We start from the raw sequence: 18,259 nt of genomic DNA on the forward strand, positions 1-18,259 counted from the left end.
CCAACTGATCCAAATCGTATAATCTTTGTCCACGCTTATGAATGAGACACTCCTGTATGGCAGGTAGTCATAAATTATACAATAGGCTAGACTACTATCTACTGCCTGTCTATATGAACAAAAATACTTCGAGAAAACAATTAGCTTGAGGAAAACTACAAAAGTGAGACCAATAGATAAACGAAGTGCTTCACTACACCGACAGTTTATAACAGACATAGGCAAAGACAGTACGCACCCAAACATGAACTGCGTTTTCAGTCTGTCGATGTGAGATGGGTTGCAACCAACGACCGGTGTCGGTCTATGCTGCTGCACATGCGCTGAACGGGCGCCGCGGAAAACACATTGAGGGATTACTAAAGACATGGCGGCCAACATCGAGCAAATTTTTCGCGATTTCGTAGTAAATAAAATAAAAGAAATTGAAGATGAGAGTCAAGATATCATGTAAATATGTTTTTATACATCCTACATTACTGGCATGAATAGTTTGTTCGGGCAATTTGAGAAATGTATACTTTTCTGTGCTGGCCTACAAGGTTAGCTAGCTTGCGTGTCCGGCAGTACAAAGTGCAAGGCATGCAGTTGTTGTGGCTACAACGTATTTAGCTAGCTAACTACCTGACTAATAACACGATAGTCTCCTGGGTTGGTTCTTGCAAAGATGATTATACTGTGGTTATTGGGTCCAAGCAAACCAGGTAGCTAACGTGGCACCAGGTACAGGGCTTGTAAGCACTACGCACCTTCCTAGCTAGCTAATCATGCTAAATGTGGATTGCTAACAAGCCAACGTTAGCAGTTTACCAGGACGCGATCTCTTTGCTAGAACTCCCCCAACACGTTACACAGTGTGCAAAGGCAATGCACATCATTTACACACACGCATTTTGGTTTACCTGGATTTTAAATGTAGCTAACTAACTTATGTCAAAAGCAATGCCGGGGACTTAGTTATGTCTTTGAGTTTTCACGTTACACAGTCACGTTCTAATTTGAGGTTAACGCTAAATAACTAACAGTGGCCACCTCACTACACCGACAGTTTATAACAGACAGACAGTACACACCCAAACATGAACAGCGTTTTCACTAACAGTAGCCACCTCGCAGGGTGGGTATAATTTGTGTAACGTTGCAACAGGAATCTGTTCCAAAAACGTCGTAAAGTACAAGGTTGCCAACAAACAACGCATACAAAGAATGATCAATTCACCTAGCTAACTAGCTGCCAAATAGGCATCAACCCACCACGTAGCTTATTCTTAATGTTTGTCCATAGGCTAACAGAGTGAAGACAGACATTTTTCGGAATAAACGTGGTGAGTGACACATTTAGTGAAATAGCCCACTCCCTACCCGGTATCTGATTCTGCCGCTATACAATGTTGTTGTTGGCAACCTTGTTATTTACGAAGTTTCTAGAACAGATTCCTGTTGGAACGTCCCACAAATTATACCCACCCCTACCTCGCATGTCAAATCACATTTTATTTTTGTCAGTCACATGAGCCGAATACAACAGGTGTAGTAGACCTTTCAGTGAAATGCTTACTTACAAGCCCCGTCAGTTATTATGTAGACTACGTTAATCATTCAAGCTCATACACACTTATATATATATATATATTGTCCATTAGTTGTGTCCAGTGTCATGTTAAAAACCAAGACCCTTGCTGATAAGAAAGTTGAGTGAACCTACTGTAAGTTCAAGTACAGGTGTCATCTCATACCTGCATTCCCTCTATTAAGTCTGACAGATGAAGGCCATCCCAATGGTAAAACTGCAGAAGGAGCAGATGGGATCAACAACACACAAGGTCAGTAACACAAGGACTGTATCTCAATAGTCCAAAGTGATATTCTCTCTGCTCCTTTCCTTTTTGCACTGATACTACAGTTTTGATCAGGTGAAAGCATCTATTTCAAATGAAATTGTAATGTACTGTATTATTTATGCAGATAAAGATGGTGTAGCCAATAAGGAAGAGGGTGCTGTCCCACAAAAGAAACATAAGAAGCACAAGAAGCACAAGAAACACAAAAGCAAAAAGAAGAAACGTAAGGAAGAGAAAGAGAGCGGCTCAGAATCAGCAGCAGACTCTGATGGAGACAAGGCAAAGACCGGTAAATAGTCTCAAGATACTACTAAGCATATGCATAACAGCAGTGGTGGACCTTTTCAGTTTGATGTTAATAATCAGCAGACTACTTAAAGGTCTATTATGTAGCTTTGTGCACGACGCAATTCACATTGAAATGTGAGTTCTAGATCTGTCATTCTCATTGAACGCAAGTTTGATGGTAGATCTGTTTACGCCATTTTACAATGTTTTGGGTTATTGAAAATATATTTCACAGCTGTTTAGCTAGATGGTACAGTGATTCTCTACACAAAAATGTTGCTTTTTGTCACAAACAATTTTTAGCAACCAGGTAATGTCAATTTCTACATATTGCACCATTGAGTCAAATGTCATGATGATTCATTTCTAAAATATTGTCATTAATTCCACAGGGGAAGAGGATGACGGGAGATCCAAGCGGCATAAACGACATTCTGGGAAGAAGAAGAAAAAAAAGCAGAAGAAAGATGGTGACAAGTCCAACAGCTCATCTGGGTCGGAGTCCGAGTCGAAGCCTCAGCCTGGGAACAAGGAGAGCAAACCTCAGGATCTGCCTGATATCATCCCTAAACTAGAGGAGAAGTGTCCGGAAAAGTCCTCCTCCAGATGCTCACGGTCTCGTTCAGGCAAGCGCAGGTCCAGATCCAGGGACAGGAGAGGGAGATCCAGATCGAGGTCCGGTAGAAGACGTGGCGGACACACACGTTCCAGATCACGGCACCGGAGGTCCGGGTCACATTCTAGAAGGTCTGGGTCTGCCAGGAGAGGCAGGAGAACCCGGTCAAGGTCCCTCGTGATCTTGAAGAAAGACAGACGGTCTAGATCGAGATCCAGAAGGCGATCGAAATCTAAGACGAGATCTCAGTCGAGACACCGAGAGATGAGTTCAGGATCTCCCTCTCCTTCCAGAAACGACAAATCCAAATCCAGGTCTGCCTCAAGAGACAGCCAATCGGCCGAGAAGGATCCCTCTGCTGACCTGGCTGAAGATGAGTCTGCTGTGAAAGACGAAAACTTAATGGTTCCTATCGATCCGCCAGCCCTAGCTTCCGGAAGCAGCATTGAGGGTGTCGTCAATATGGCCACCCCCACTGGAGGAGGGTGGAAGCCAATACCCTTCTTAGGCGACAGCAGTAAGGGAGAGCCAGCCGTTTCCTCCCAGCCCTCTGAATGTCTGACGTCTCCACAGAAGTGCCCTATTCCTCCTGAGGTGCCTTCAGGTGAGCAGCATGAGGCCTCCACTGACCACCAGTCAACGTCAGCCTCTGATCCTAACCACAGCTGCCAGCCAACTGGTGAGCCAGGGGAATCGGATGGACCTGTTACTTCAGAAACCTTGGATGGCTCTGTAGATTCCTTACCCCCCAAAACAGATGCTAGTGGAGGAGACAAGGTGACACCTCAGGGTGAAGAGCTGCCTGCCTCACCTCAACCTAAACCACAGCCAACATCTGGAGAGGCAGAGACGACAGAGAAGGAAGGAGAATCTTCAAAGTCCAGGTCTCCTTCAAAGAGGAAAAAGTCGAGGTCAAAGTCTCCTGATCAGAAGAAACGCTCTGATGCAAAGTCCTCCAAGAAGAGGAGGTCCAGATCCAAGTCTCCGGGGAGGAAAAGGAAATCGAGGTCCTCGTCGCCAAGCCGCAAGAGGAAGTCCAGGACGCCGTCTCGGAGGAAGAAGTCTCGCTCAAAGTCCGGGACGAGAAAGAAGAAATCACGGTCCAAGTCCAGAACGCGGAACAAGCGCTCGAAGTCTAGGTCACCGAAAAGGAAACGATCCAAGTCACGGTCTCCTGCTCGGAGGTCAAAGAGGTCAAGGTCACGCTCCGGTTCGCGGCGGAGGGGTAGGGGTGCATTCGGCAGCCACCAGCTGAGCCAGAGGGACCGTTGGAAGCGTGAGCCAAGCCACTCCCCAGTCCTTATCCTCCGCAAGAAGAGGTCTCCGGCACGCAACAACCGCGACACCAGCAAAAGCCCGCCACGACTCACAGAGCTGGGTAAGCATGTCATTACATTCTTTTGAATGATCAATGTATTTGAATTGAATAACTTTATTTTCCCCAATGGTAACTTGACAAAAACACCGGTGTACAGTAAGTCTCAATGCAAGTTTGTGATGTGTTACTCATCCCTCCTCACAGATAAAGACCAGTTACTGGAGATTGCTAAGGCTAATGCAGCCGCCATGTGTGCCAAGGCAGGGATACCCATCCCAGAGAGCCTGCGACCCAAAGCTGTCCTCCAGCTGCCTTTACCCAGCCCCAACAACCCCATGTCCTTCTCCATGCCCATGAATATGAACATGCCCATGAACATGTCTATGAACATGCCTATGAGCATGACCATGAATGCAGCCATGGCTAGCATGACAGCTGCCACAATGACTGCTGCCCTGGCCAGTATGGGATCTATGGCCTCCATGCACCAGATGGCCCCGCTCCCCAGCATCACCAACAAGCCCCCGCCAGGTCCACCCCAGCCCAACATGGCCACCATCGAGGATGTGAAGAGGAAGGTGGCCAAGCAGGCAAACAGCATCAGCATCAAGGAGTTCACTGACGTAAGTGCTCTTCAATGTCATGATGATGATAATCAAGTAATAATATGCTTTGGAGAAGATTTACTAAGCATTTGTCCTGGTGCAAAATGTAGTCCTGCACCCTTTTCATAATAAAACACAAGACATTCAATTGTATGTGGAAATGGAAACACTGACCCTCTAGCTGTGTCCTGTGTGTTTCTGTAGAAGTGTAAGAAGATTGTGGAGAAGGGAGGGGAGCTGGCCCTCGCTGAACCCCGTATATCTGACGACGAGGACGACGGCAAACCGTTTGGACGAGCCGCCCTGAGGGAGGTCAAGGGCATCTCCTTCAGCCTCAATGTAAGAACATGGAACACACACACACAGCATCATGTCTCTCATTAATATACAGTACATTTTGAGCTTAAACATTTCCTTATTAATAAACAATGTATCGAGGCAGTTTGAACTGATATGTAATTTTCAGAACATAGTTACTGTTTGAACATAGTTAAAGACTAGTTACTGTTTAGATACTATGTGGGACTGAAGAAATGTGCCTAACTGGGTGAATGGTTGAAGTGAACTGCAGTATGCTGTCTGTTTTGCCCTGGGCTGATGTTAAGAGCTGTTTCTATTGCTGCCACATAACATTTTACAACATAAGACTGTTTTTCCTATTGAGCCAACATAGGCAATGGGCAAAGCAGACAGCAAGCCTCCTTGGGCCCAGAACCAAACCAGGTAGATTTATACTCTTTTGCACTTTCCCACAAACTTCCATCCCAAGGAGACCTCAGTCATGTGAGTGAAGTTTGCTGGTTGAAGTGCACTGGAGATACATCTCCCTGATTGAGACTGGGCCCAATACCTGCTATGATAACCAGCCATTCCTCTTCAACCATTCCCCTTGTTGAAACACACCTCTTTGTCTTTTTATATTTTTTCCTCCCATTTTTTAAACAGTAATCCCCCCTCCCCCCGCCCCTCCTACTCCTGTGCTGCCCCTCCTCCTCTCTCAGAACGCATCCGTGCGTCCATCGCCGGCGTTGGCGGTTCGGAGCGAGGCGGCGTTCGCCAAGGAGTTCCCGGTGTCGTCGGGCTCCCAGCACAGGAAGAAGGAGGGCGACGGGGGAGGGGCTTACGGAGAGTGGGTGACCGTCGACAAGAAGGCGGAAAAGGCCAAGGTGGCGGCGACCAAGGCATTGGCAACGGCTGCCAAGGAAACTTCGCCTGGGGATGCGCCTTTGTCTACGGTGTCCGTGGCAACGGAGGAGCCAGCGGTCGTCAAGGAGAGTGATAGTGTGTTCCCGGAGCCGCCGCTACAGGTGGGATACGGAGGGGAGGGGGAGGGGGAGGAGGGGGTAAGGTGACACTAAGAGAGATGAGGGGGTTTTAGGAGAGTTGTCATGTAGGAGGGAGAGAAAGTGAGTTGAGATATTATGCATTTCAAAATCATATGTTTTAAAAATGTGATTTTAGTTTTAACCCAGTGTTTTACCACATGTAGTGGTTTGGATCAGTGGTTTCTGAAATGGTAGGTCACTGCTGATTCCTATTGGGATGTAGTTTGAGACCAGGTTCTATTGTTACACAAAGTAGCTAGAAACATTGATGTGGTTGATTTTAAAGTAGAAAAGTCCAAAAGCCTTAGGTGGGTTGTCATGCTCAGCAGGATGAAAAATATTTGGGAACCACTGGTTTAGATGGTATGGTGAGTTTAGTTAGAATGCCATACCTGTGCTCGTCATCTGACCCTATAGCAGCATTGACTGGGTTTAGCTGGAATAGCTGTTTCTGAGGGCGGCATATAAACACTGACCCTCCTCCTCCCCACCAATTCCAAATTGAATGTACAATCAAGGGCATTATTTGACCTCTCAAATCTCAGAGCAATACCATTTAATAATCTGACTCCCAGGCGATGACAAGTGGTTTAGAATTGAGTTATCGATCAGTCATCAATCGTCAGATGGGCAGACCAATGAGAAATCAGGTGACGTCATCCGTGACCTTGTTGTTAATTTGTGCTTTTTTTGTATTTGATGCAACTGTTATTAAACAAAGCTGGCTGAAATTCCACAGGTTGCGTTTTATTTTTTGGGGGGGTGTACAACTGTACTAATACTGATGACTCTAAAAAATAAAAAAAAAGACAAATACTGATGACTACATAGATGTAAGTAGTTTCATATAACAACTGATCTAGGTCTCATGGAATAAGTCTAGATTTCTTTCTTGTATGGTGAATGGATTTTCCTTATTCGTTTTACCGGCTGTTCATTGGGGGGTGTGTGTGTGTGTGTGTGTGTAGTATTGTGTTTTTGCATGAATGACGTGTGAGTGTGTGTGTGTGTGGCGCTGACTCCTGTGTCTCCCCCTCTAGCCTGTAGACATCACCCAGGCAGTTGGTGAGAGGATGAAGGCCCAGAAGCGTCTGGCCGAGAACCCGTACGACGTCAGCGCCATCTGCATGCTCAGCCGTGCTCAGGAACAGGTAAACAACAGGCGTTCGTAGAAGCATAATGTACACTCTTTCCACCTCCTTTCTCACACACTAAAACCTTCCTCTCTGTTAGGTGGATGCATGGGCCCAGTCCAACACCATCCCTGGTCTGTTTACAGGTTCTACTGGAGCAACGGTGCTCAGCTCAGAGGAGCTGTCCAACAGCGGACCACAGGCCTGGATTAAAAAGGTACCGTCCACTGTCTTACCCGCTCCCCACCCCAAACATACCACCCCACTACCCTACAGGTGTCTGCATCGCCCATGCCCACTGGTGTACCCACTTCACACGCCTTCCACAGCCTGCTCCCTAATCACCACCCAGCCCTAGTCAAATAACTGAATGGCTGTACGCATAGAGCCAGACATATACTGTATTTAGTTTGACAAGTGTTCTGTTGATGAAGAACACACTGGGTTAGAATGGAGTAGTTCCACTGTTACTCAGTGAAATCCAGGTCAGATGTAACGTCCCTGAAACGTGGGGTCCACTGCTACCATGGCAACCCTTGTTAGCTCTAACGCACATAGTTTACTGATGTGTGTGTGAGTGAGCATCTGTTGTCTGTATTGTGTGTTTCTGTCTGCGTCAGAAAAAGATGCTCTGGCTGTAAAGGAAGCCTCTTGTTTATGTTGCCTCAGCCTGATATTTGCACTGCAGTCTGTAACAGTGGTAACATGATGAACCCAGACTTGAATCTTTAATCTGACATACAGAGATGAACAAACATCTCCCTGCACTTCAATCACCCCCCACCCCTCCCCCGCAACACACACACACACATTCTGACTAATTACATTTCCTGTGAAGTGGGTACACCATGTTAAGGGTAGTGATGCAGATTCCTTACATGTGACATTCTTACCAAAGCAGGTGCAAATGCAGTACTGACACCCGGCTACTAGTGGTGCTCTGGTCTGACACCCGTCTACTAGTGGTGCTCTGGTCTGTGCACTAAATAGAGTCCCCCTCGGAGTCGGAATAGGGACTTGGAGAATGAAAGAGGGAGGGAGGGGAGGAAGAGGAGAGCTGGAAGTAAGTCTGCAGACCCCAGAACCCCCGCTTGTCCTCTAGCACCCCAGGGCAAGGCAGAGATTATGGGTCCGTCTCAGTAGTCTAAAGATGCTTCCTCGTCTCTTTCCTTGGATTCACACTGATCTCAGAACAGGGGAAAGGGAAAAGCACTTCTTTTACTTATCCTGCCTTTTCAGATCAGGTCAGATATGGTTGGGGACGTTAGGTGAGGAAGTGACTTTAGACTATTCAGATGCACCCTAAGACAGTTTACTTTAGTCTCTACCGTCACGCTGTCTCCCTAAAGCGGTGTCTCCCTATCACTCCCCCACACCCAGTCACACAGAATGTCATCAGGCCCAGAGATAACCATAGTCCTCTGTCTGTGGACCCCGTCTGAACCCTCCTACCCTGTAGTGTTTCTATAGTGGGCTGTTTGAAGCCAGTGGGTGTAACTGTACCCTAAACCTTCCTGAGCTCTGTAAACACACAGAGACGGGGCTACTGTTTTAAACGACACATCCTGAGGAATCTCTCTTTCTCTGGTTAAGTAACACATTGTCACATTTAGCTATAGAGAGAGTGATGGATCAGCTGAGTTCATTCTTCATTTAATACGACACGTCCTTCAGATGCTATGGGCAGATGTCATGGACATGTTCAGAGACGTGATATAGGGATGAGAGTGCATTGATCATACTAATGTTAGTGATGCATTTTGCTAGCATTACAGCAGCTAACATTGATTTACAGCAGCTAACATTGATTTACAGCACGCTAGCATTGCAGCAGCTAACATTGATTTACAGCAGCTAACATTGATTTACAGCACGCTAGCATTGCAGCAGCTAACATTGATTTACAGCACGCTAGCATTGCAGCAGCTAACATTGATTTACAGCAGCTAACATTGATTTACAGCACGCTAGCATTGCAGCAGCTAACATTGATTTACAGCACGCTAGCATTGCAGCAGCTAACATTGATTTACAGCAGCTAACATTGATTTACAGCACGCTAGCATTGCAGCAGCTAACATTGATTTACAGCACGCTAGCATTACCAGCATATGGACTGTGTTGTTTGTGTGGTTGTTGGGTGCCCCCAGCAACCAGTCCTGGTGCATTCCGTTTCCCAGTAGATGAGCGGGGTCTAGTTTTAGACCAGTCAGTGGTCTCCAACCCTAGTCTAGGCTGTGCAGGATTTTGTTCCATCCCAGCATAGTTGTATAGGTTAGGGCTGTAACAAAAACATGCACATTAGCTTCAGGACCACTGCCTGAGGGAGAACTCTGTTCTGAGGGACCTAGGCTAGTTACAGGTGTCCATGGACATGCCTGTGCTCTTTCCCTTGCCCTGGGGGAGGCTGCAGTCAGAAGTTGCTCCTAGTCACAGATCTAGGATCAGCTTCCCTTTCGCAAATCCTAACTCCAAGCTGACCACGTGTCTAGGGGCAACTTCCTCCCAGTCCTTGGGGCAGCCCGAGGAAGGGGGTCGATAAGAGGGGTCTGGATTGGAGCAGAGGGAGAGAGGTGTGGGTTCACAGGGGTGACCTGTGAACTTTCACCTCTGTGTATTGGACACTTGTTTCAGGGTCAGTCCTTGTAGCTGTCCTTGTTGCCATGGCCACAGTCAGGCCCCCCTCATTTCCTGTCTGATGCTGGGCCGGTGATGAGGGGCTAGGTACGTACACCACACAGCGCCTTACTATACATCTTGTGTAACCGTGTGTGTGAGAGAAAATGTGTGTGTGTGAGAGAAAGAAATGAGGTGTCAAGGCACAGCGCCCTCTTATTTACCTACATGTGGTATAATGTGTGAAGAAATGTCTCTTGGCTGTATCTTGAGTTTCACCACAGAATTTATTTCATTTCATCTGTATTCTTAATGTGTTTTGAAGTTTCTCTAGAAATGTTCTCTCAAACACACAATTTTCAAAAGCTGCCACCACAGTTATTTCTAGTGTTTCACATAGGGGTAGAGGTTACTACAGACAGAGTAACACACACGCACACGCACACACTCACTGTTATCCAGAGGCATGTGAGTTGTCCTGAAGGTAGTCTCTAACTCAAGTCTGACTGTGACAGTGGTGTGACTGGATGAGGTGGTTGAGATGTTTTCAAGGTAGAAACTAATTGTCTGCTTTCGCCTCTGCCTCTCCCTCTTCACTCTCTTCCTCCTCACTCCATGGTTCTCTCTTCTGTTATTCTCTTCTCTTTCTCCCTCCCTTCTCTCCTGCCTCTCTCTCTCTGTAGGACCAGTTCTTGCGAGCAGCCCCGGTGTCGGGAGGAGTAGGGGAGTTTCTCATGAGGAAGATGGGATGGCGGACGGGGGAGGGGCTAGGGCGACACCGCGAGGGCACTGTCGAGCCAATCATAATTGACTTCAAGACCGACCGCAAAGGTGAAATGAAGTGACCCATGCTTTCCACCAAAGCATTATGCATCGCAATATTATTCCAGAAGGCTATTGATGATGCTTAATAATGTGTGTTATTGATGATACTTAATAATGTGTGATTGATGATTAATAATGTGGGTATAATCTGACCGTAGGTCTGGTGGCTGAGGGAGAGAAGACTCAGAAGTCGGGCGGTATGGTTGTGATGAAGGATCTACTGGGTGAGTACAACATACACACAGGATTTTAACTCTCACTCAATTTACCAATATTGCATTTTTTTTGTATTGATTTAATGAATGTATTGACCATCTGCCCCCCCCCCCCCCCCCCCCCCAAGGTAAGCACCCGGTGTCTGCACTGATGGAGATGTGTAACAAGAAGAAGTGGATTCCTCCAGAGTTTGTTATGGTGACCCACAGTGGCCCAGACCACCGCAAGAACTTCCTTTTCAAGGTGTGGATACGCGCTATAAGCCTGTGGGTTTGAATGGGTTTGTTTGTTAGTTTATGGATGACTTTGTCAGATGGTTTGTGTTATAACCTCTTCCTCTCTCTCATCCCCTTTCCTCCTCTCTCTCTCTCTGTACCCCAGGTGGTGGTAAATGGTCAAGACTTCCAGCCCGCGTCAGCCAGTCCCAATAAGAAGCATGCCAAAGCCATGGCTGCTACGGTGGCTCTGCAGGCCATGGGAGAGGTGGCAGGGGACACAGGGCTTTATACAGGGCCTGTGTTCACCACTGCTACCACTGGCCCACTGTTCTCCTCCAACGTCTAACACACACAGTGAAACACACTCAGACTGAGATACAGCGCTTGCACACTTGAGTCGCAGACCCTTCTGGCTGACAAGGACATATAGAATTTGAAGTCACCCGCCAGGGAACGATGATTTGTATTGGAATGTCCGTTCTATCAAGTCTTATTCTGTTTTGGGCCTACACACCACAAGCATTCAGAAGAGCCGTATCTGTTGCCTAATGGTCAACACTAGAAGATCGTGTTACTCTGTAAGCAAAAGAAACTTACTGATATTTTAAAACAGTTCCGTAACTCTGTTTTTTAAATCCTACTTTGAATGTTTATCTTATGTGTTGAAGCTCAAATGACGTTTTCAAGAAGCAGTGCATAGTGTTAATGCATTTTGGGAGAATTTGAAAACCCCCACTATTCTCCTCGTGACCAAATCGTCAATATCAAATGTTACCCATTTGGAACATTCATTTTCAAAGTGATTCACACTTGATAGTTCTGTCTCATTTTGGACAGATTCATTTACTACTGTCTTAAGTTGAGCTTTCTCAGTCCGCTTTTGTTGGTAGCGTTATTTAAAATGTCTGTATAAAAACAATTGTAAAGTGTTAGCTGAAAGCGAAGAGATGTGGGTAACCGTTATGGTCTGGAATATCAAAATAAAAATGTTTTTATCTGATTAATTAAATGATACAATCCTTTGACTGTGTGCGTAAAGTACATTTTCTCATGTTGTTTATACAGACGAGAACGTGTCTTTTCAATGTTTATTTGCCATGCGCTCACAACACACGTTTATTGTACATCCAATACTGTGTTTTCAAACGCTGCAGTTCAGTATTTGAAGACGGTCTCCCCGCCCTCGTCATCATTCCAGCACTTGTAGCAATAAACATATTTCCTGGTGCAGGGACAGCTATTAATAGGAATACTATATATGGACAGAGCATAGAAGGGTTCATCTGAGGCCTTGAGTCCAATCCCACATTCCAATACACAACCTCCAAAGCATTCAGCGGACGTAGCAGTGCAGACATCAAACGATCTGACTTTTCACTGGCAGCTCAGATGAGCGGTTGATCCAGCATCGCAGAGGACAAATGCATAGAGGCTGTAGCTCTAATGTGGCTAAGATAATGTAGCATTTTCCGACTATTCACACATACAGTGCGTTTGTATTTTATGTTGCAGCCTTATTCTAAAATGGATTAATTAGTTTTTCTTCCCCTTATCAATCTATACACAATACCCCATAATGACAAAGCAAAAAGCTTGGCATAAACGTATTTGGGGAGTTTCTCCCATTCTTCTCTGCAGATCCTCTCAAGCTCTGTCAGGTTGGATGGGGAGTGTCACTGCACAGCTATTTTCAGGCCTCAACAGATATGTTAGAGCGGGTTCAAGTCCGGGCTCTGGCCGGGCCACTGAAGGACATTCACAGACTTGTCCCGAAGCCATGCCTGTGTTGTCCTGTTGGAAGGTGAACCTTCGCCCTAGTTTGAGGTCCTGAGCGCTCTGGAGCAGGTTTGCATCAAGGATCTCTGTACTTTGCACTGTTCATCTTTCCCTCGATCCTAACTAGTCTCCCAGTCCCTGCTGCTGACAAACACCCCACCATGATGCTTCCACTACAATGCTTCACCGTACGGATGGCTCCAGGTTTCCTCCAGACGTGACACTTGGCATTCAGGCCAAATAGTTAAATCTTGGTTTCATCAGACCAGATAATCTTGTATCTCATGGTCTGAGAGTCCTTTTAGGTGCCTTTTGTCAAACTCGAAGTGAGCTGTCATGTGCCTTTTACTGAGAAGTGGCTTCGGTCTGGCCACTACCATAAAGGCCTGATTGGTGGAATGCTGCAGAGATGGTTGTACTTCCTGATGGTTCTCCCATTTCCACAGAGGAACTCTGGAGCTCTGTCAGAGTGACCATCGGGTTTTTGGTCACATCCCTGACTAAGGCCCTTTTCCCCCGATTGCTCAGTTTGGCCGGGAGGTCAGCTCTAGGAAGTGTCTTAGTGGTTCCAAACTTCTTACGTTTAAGAATGATGGAGGCCACTGTGTTTTTGGGGACCTTCAATGCTGCAGACATTTGTTGGTACAATGTGCCTCGACACAATCCGGTTTCAAAGCTCTACGGACAATTCCTTCAACCACATGGCTTTGTTTTTGCTCTGACATGCACTGTCAACTGTGGGACCTTATATAGACCGGTGTTTGCCTTTCCAAATTATGTCCAATCAATTTAATTGAGCACAGATGGACTCCAATCAAGTTGTAGAAACATCTTAAGGATGATCAACGGAAACAGGATGCACCAGAGCTCAATTTCGAGTCTCATCCCAAAGGGTCTGAATACTTATGTAAATAAGCTATTTCTGTTTTTTTTATACAATTGCAAAAATGTCTCAAAACCTGTTTTCAATTTGTCATAATGGGGTATTGTGTGTAGATTGATGAAAGAAAAAAAGAATGTAATATATTTTAGAATAAGTAACAAAATGTGGAAAAATCAAAGGGGTCTGAATACCTTACGAATGCACTGTATACACTTTAAAAAGTTACTAGTCCTGAATGAATTATCATTTGATGTTATTGACTGGCCAAGAGTCACCAGATAGACCCAAATCTGAATCAGTCTGATTAAAAGAGAATGAAAACTATGTTTTTCAGCCCTCCAGAACCATAATTGAATGACCTTGCCCTAACCCTTGTGTCTACCCTCTCTTCCTAATGTGGGTCTAGGATGGAATCTTGTTGAGAGCCAGCAGAGGGAAGAAGATCAGAGCTGTAACCAGCAGAACCCCGGTGATTATCCCGAGACGCACTAGCGGAAGGGTCTTTGCCCACACTGCCAACACGTCTTCTGGATCCTCTGGGCAAGGAGGAGGGAAGAGGAGGGAAGAGGGAGAATAGGGGGGCACGGTAACATTGACTACGTCTTCCAACATTCATCTACAGTACTTCTAAAGCATTTAGAACATAGCACTCACCGAAGGTTGCGTCAGGTGATGATGGTGTCATCTCTGTCTGCACTAGTATTGGCTCAGATGTCGTCACTGTAATGATGTAATGAAATGTTACCAGTATGTCCCAGCAATAACGAAAACAATAAGTAAAAATAAGCATTGGGGAGAAAATAGCTTTCAAACGTTGCAACACCTGTACAGTACCTTGCATATCCTCCTTATCTTGGGTCACCAAAGTGAAGAATGTTATTGGGTTCTCACTGTCACCGCTAGTCCCACTGAAGTCTGAGCTACTGGTGACATTCTCTGTTCCTGGCGCGCACATTCAAAAACAAGGAGCACAAATTAAAGAACAAACTCAATGTCAATCAGTGTGTGTAGGTCTACCTGTTAAGTTATATCGGTCAGTGTTTGTAGGCCTACCTGTTAAATTATATAGGTCGGTGTGTGAAGGCCTACATGTTAAGTTATATAGGTCAGTGTGTGTAGGCCTACCTGTTAAGTTATATAAGTCAGTGTATGGCTCTAGGATGGTCAGAGAGACACCCTCTGGTATCCCACTCTTAGGGTCCTCGAAGCCCCTGGACTTGTAGAAGCAGCGATAGACTCCCTGGTCTTTGAGCTCCGTCTTGTAGATAAACAAGGACAGGTCACCATTCTCCAGCAGGTTGTTGGGTGGGAGAGAGAGACGGAGGTCTTCTTCCTTAGGTCCCTTGTCGTCTGGGCCAGGGTTAAGGGTCATGATCTCCACATCGTCCTTCAGCCATTGGACGTAGATCTGGCTGGTGGGCTGGGTCTTGGGGATGACACCGTAGCAGGGCAGAGTGACCGGGCTTCCCTTGAACAGCGTGATAGAGCGTGGAGGGTCGGGCTCTGAGAGAGAGAATGGATGGAGAGTATTAGAAAAGAGTGAGGGATGAGAGAGGATGTGATAAGCATAAATTAAGATAATCAAACATTCCAAATGGTACACCCAAAATGGCCGCTGGTCAACTCCACCAACCATAGAATGCGGCTCTGAATGGGAAAGCCTGAAAACAGACTTACCCTGAACCTTGAGCCAGACCGTAGAGATGGTCTTGCGGCCCAGCCAGATACACTCGTACATCTCCTCATCGCTCAGCACTGTCTCCTGGATGGTCATAGAGAAGTCTCCATCTCTCATCCTCTCTGCTGGGGGGAATTCCACCCGGGAAGAGAACCCCAGTGTCGTTTTGACCTCCACCCCCTTGGCCCCGTCGTCCCATCTGGCCTCACCAAGGATGTTCCCAACCTCCATAGAGGCCACCTCCTGCCCCATGGCCTCCCAGCGGACCTCCCCCTCATCCTCCTGGCCCAGGTAGGAGGAAAAGTTACAGGGGAGGGTGACATTGTCTCCGTACCCCACCTTCAGCTCATACACGGAGGAGAAGGTAGGCACAGACACTGGGGGGATGGATGGACAGATGGAGAACACAGCATGTGAGAGAGGGATGAAGGATGGGAAAAAGTTTGAGGGAGAGAGAGAAGGAGAAAGGGGTGAATAGATGATTAGTCAGAAAGGAAGACAGACAGGCAGAACACCTATGTACATTATGCTACAGATCCATTTCTGTGTCCAATACCTTTGTATGATAATGACAGAAAGAGCAGAGGTATAGCAAAGATCTCTAGTTTTAAACAAATAATGACACAAGCTTTTGGAAAATGGAGAATGCTTATTGATGAGTTTCACATGATTGAGAGAGTAGTAGCTTAGGTCTCAAGAAACTCACCAGCTTGGACTGACCTCAAAATCACCAAGAAGCATAAAAAAATCATCTTGCAAGATGTCTATCCCTTGAACACCTATAAAAAAAATATTACAAAAATTACAAATAAAAAAAGTTTTTATTTTATAGAATACATCTGGAAAGAAACAAATAAGTTATTAGAAGGGTATTAGGTCTGGTAAAAAAGTGTTCAAAATATATTGGAAATGTAGCCTAAATCCCACTCATAGCCAATCAATAAATCGATAAAATAATCCGTTCAGGGTCGGGTGGATGTCGCTGATCTCTCGAGCCGAAAACTTTTGCAACAGAACAAGTCACCGTGAAGGGTGCCCTTACCGAATAACTGGTTATCAAGGCGAGTTAAACAACGAACCGCAAGAAACGGGTCTGCGCACGGGTTAGACTTCAGCCATTGGCAAGAGGACGTCCTCTTTTTTTTAACCGTGAGAAGCAGATGTCTGTGTCAGGACTCACATTATGAGCTATTATTTAGTTTATATTAATCCAACCACCCTATAGAGCCCCACGGTGGAGGTGTCATAATACCCATAAAACCTGGCGGTCAAACAGGGAAATTAGTCGTTTTTGCACCATTAATTTCTCTCATAGGGGATTTTTAGAAAGACTTAAAATGAGGGCTGTGTTTTGTGTAGGCTTACCCTGGCTTGACATAAAATATGCACACAAACTGTTTAGACTGGGAGGCATACAGTAAGTTTAACACTAAAACTGAAACAAAATAATATAAAACAAACTAAATAAAAACTAGCAAAGTGGATCTGAAAACTGAGACAAAAACTGAATATAAAACCACAGAACTATAATAACCTTTACAGGAGCACAAGGCAGACTGAATTTTGGATTATTATAACATAAATTGATAGTATCCAGTCCAGTGTTTGGTCATAAACCCCCTCTATCAATCCTGTTAATTTGGACATCTGGTGCGTAAAGGTAGCCAATTTGCACCATTTCACTTTTACACCTATTTCACGAGTGTAGTTCATCTATAGCCATGCTCCTATTTACTCATCAAGATGCAGCTATGCAGATCAGTGGACTCAAACGTTTGCAAAACATTCTTATAGCAACGTACTATGTAAACTGAACAAAAATATAAACGCAACATGTAAAGTGTTGGTCCCATGTTTCATAATCTGAATTTAAAGATCCCAGAAATGTTCCAAAAAGCTTATTTCTCTCATTTTGTGCACACATTTGTTTACATCCCTGTTAGTGAGAATTTCTTCATGATCATTACACAGGTGCACCTTGCACTGGGGACAATAAAAGGCCACTCTAAAATGTGCAGTTTTGTCACACCACACAATGCCACAGATGTCTTAAGTTATGAGGGAGCATGCAATTGGCATGCTGACTCCAGTAATGTCCACCAGAGCGGTTTGCTGATTTCAAAGTTGTGAACACTGTGCCCCATGGTGGCAGTGGGGTTATGGTATGGGCAGGCAGGCAGAAACAACGAACATAATTGCATTTTATCGATGGCAATTTGAATGCACAGAGATACTGTGGAAAGATCCTGAGGCCCGTCATCGTGCCATTCATCCGCTGCCATCACCTCATGTTTCAGCATGTACACAATTCCTGGAAGCTGAAAAGGTTCCAGTTCTCCCATGACCTGCATACTCACCAGACATGTCACTCTTTGAGCATATTTGGGATGCTCTGAATTGATGTGTACGACAGCATGTTCCAGTTCCCACCAATACACAGCAACTTCGCAGTCTCCGAAGAAGAGTGGGACAAAATTCCACAGGGCACAATCAAATCAACAGCCCGATCAACTCTATGAAACGATGTGTTGCGCTTCATGAGGTAAATGGTGGTCACAGATACTGACTGGTTTTCTGATCCACGCCCCTACCTTTAAGGTATCTGTGACCAACAGATGTATATCTGTATTCCCAGTCATGTGAAATTCATAGATTAGGGCCTAATGAATTTATTCAAACTGACTGATTTCCTTATATGAACTGTAACTCAGTAAATTCTTTGAAATAGTTGCATTCATATTTTTGTTCAGTATAGAATAGACATGCTCTTGCCTGACACGTAGAAGGGAATCATGTCAGCTCTATACAATCCATTTCTATCTGCAGCTTTCAGAACGTTGTGTTCTCCTGGATGCAGCCCAGATCGGCTTCCCGTTAACAGAACATGAAACTCTAGCTGGAGGAGAGTCAGTGCACAGTGG

The 18,259-nt window shown here is 45.5% G+C and overlaps 2 protein-coding genes across 8 annotated transcripts; one reads left to right on the forward strand and one right to left on the reverse strand.

The window, feature by feature from the left end:
* Positions 1-251: 251 nt before the first annotated feature.
* On the forward strand, positions 252-12,023 carry LOC110527322 (uncharacterized). 5 transcript variants are annotated; one of them, XR_016497050.1, is made up of 14 exons: positions 252-450; positions 1,756-1,823; positions 1,966-2,130; positions 2,522-4,123; positions 4,268-4,686; positions 4,873-5,007; positions 5,614-5,975; positions 7,034-7,144; positions 7,227-7,343; positions 9,761-9,850; positions 10,426-10,573; positions 10,726-10,791; positions 10,911-11,026; positions 11,165-12,023. XR_016497050.1 is itself a non-coding variant. In XM_036982615.2 (13 exons), exons 1-13 carry the CDS (start codon positions 368-370, stop codon positions 11,345-11,347), a joined length of 3,519 nt encoding a protein of 1,172 aa, XP_036838510.2. In that variant the 5' UTR covers positions 252-367; the 3' UTR covers positions 11,348-12,023. The 5 variants fall into 5 exon arrangements, 1 of the variants encoding a protein (XP_036838510.2); XR_016497049.1 differs by having other exon boundaries at positions 5,670-5,975; XR_016497051.1 differs by lacking the exon at positions 9,761-9,850.
* Positions 12,024-12,075: 52 nt separating this feature from the next.
* LOC110527324 (uncharacterized) lies at positions 12,076-17,927 on the reverse strand. 3 transcript variants are annotated; one of them, XM_090240118.1, is made up of 7 exons: positions 17,696-17,927; positions 16,045-16,117; positions 15,338-15,715; positions 14,786-15,163; positions 14,495-14,602; positions 14,315-14,380; positions 12,076-14,196 (listed from the first exon to the last, which is right to left on the reverse strand). In XM_090240118.1, the coding sequence occupies exons 2-7, from the start codon at positions 16,088-16,090 to the stop codon at positions 14,063-14,065; spliced, it is 1,110 nt and encodes a 369-aa protein (XP_090096244.1). In that variant the 5' UTR covers positions 16,091-16,117; positions 17,696-17,927; the 3' UTR covers positions 12,076-14,062. The 3 variants fall into 3 exon arrangements, with proteins under 3 accessions (XP_090096244.1, XP_021464195.2, XP_090096245.1); XM_021608520.3 differs by lacking the exon at positions 17,696-17,927 and adding an exon at positions 16,381-16,585; XM_090240119.1 differs by lacking the exon at positions 17,696-17,927 and having other exon boundaries at positions 16,045-16,377.
* Between the last annotated feature and the right edge of the window lie 332 nt (positions 17,928-18,259).

The sequence above is a fragment of the Oncorhynchus mykiss genome, chromosome 7 (assembly GCF_057628025.1).
Source record: "Oncorhynchus mykiss isolate SJ-2025 chromosome 7, ASM5762802v1, whole genome shotgun sequence".
Classification (NCBI taxonomy): domain Eukaryota; kingdom Metazoa; phylum Chordata; class Actinopteri; order Salmoniformes; family Salmonidae; genus Oncorhynchus; species Oncorhynchus mykiss.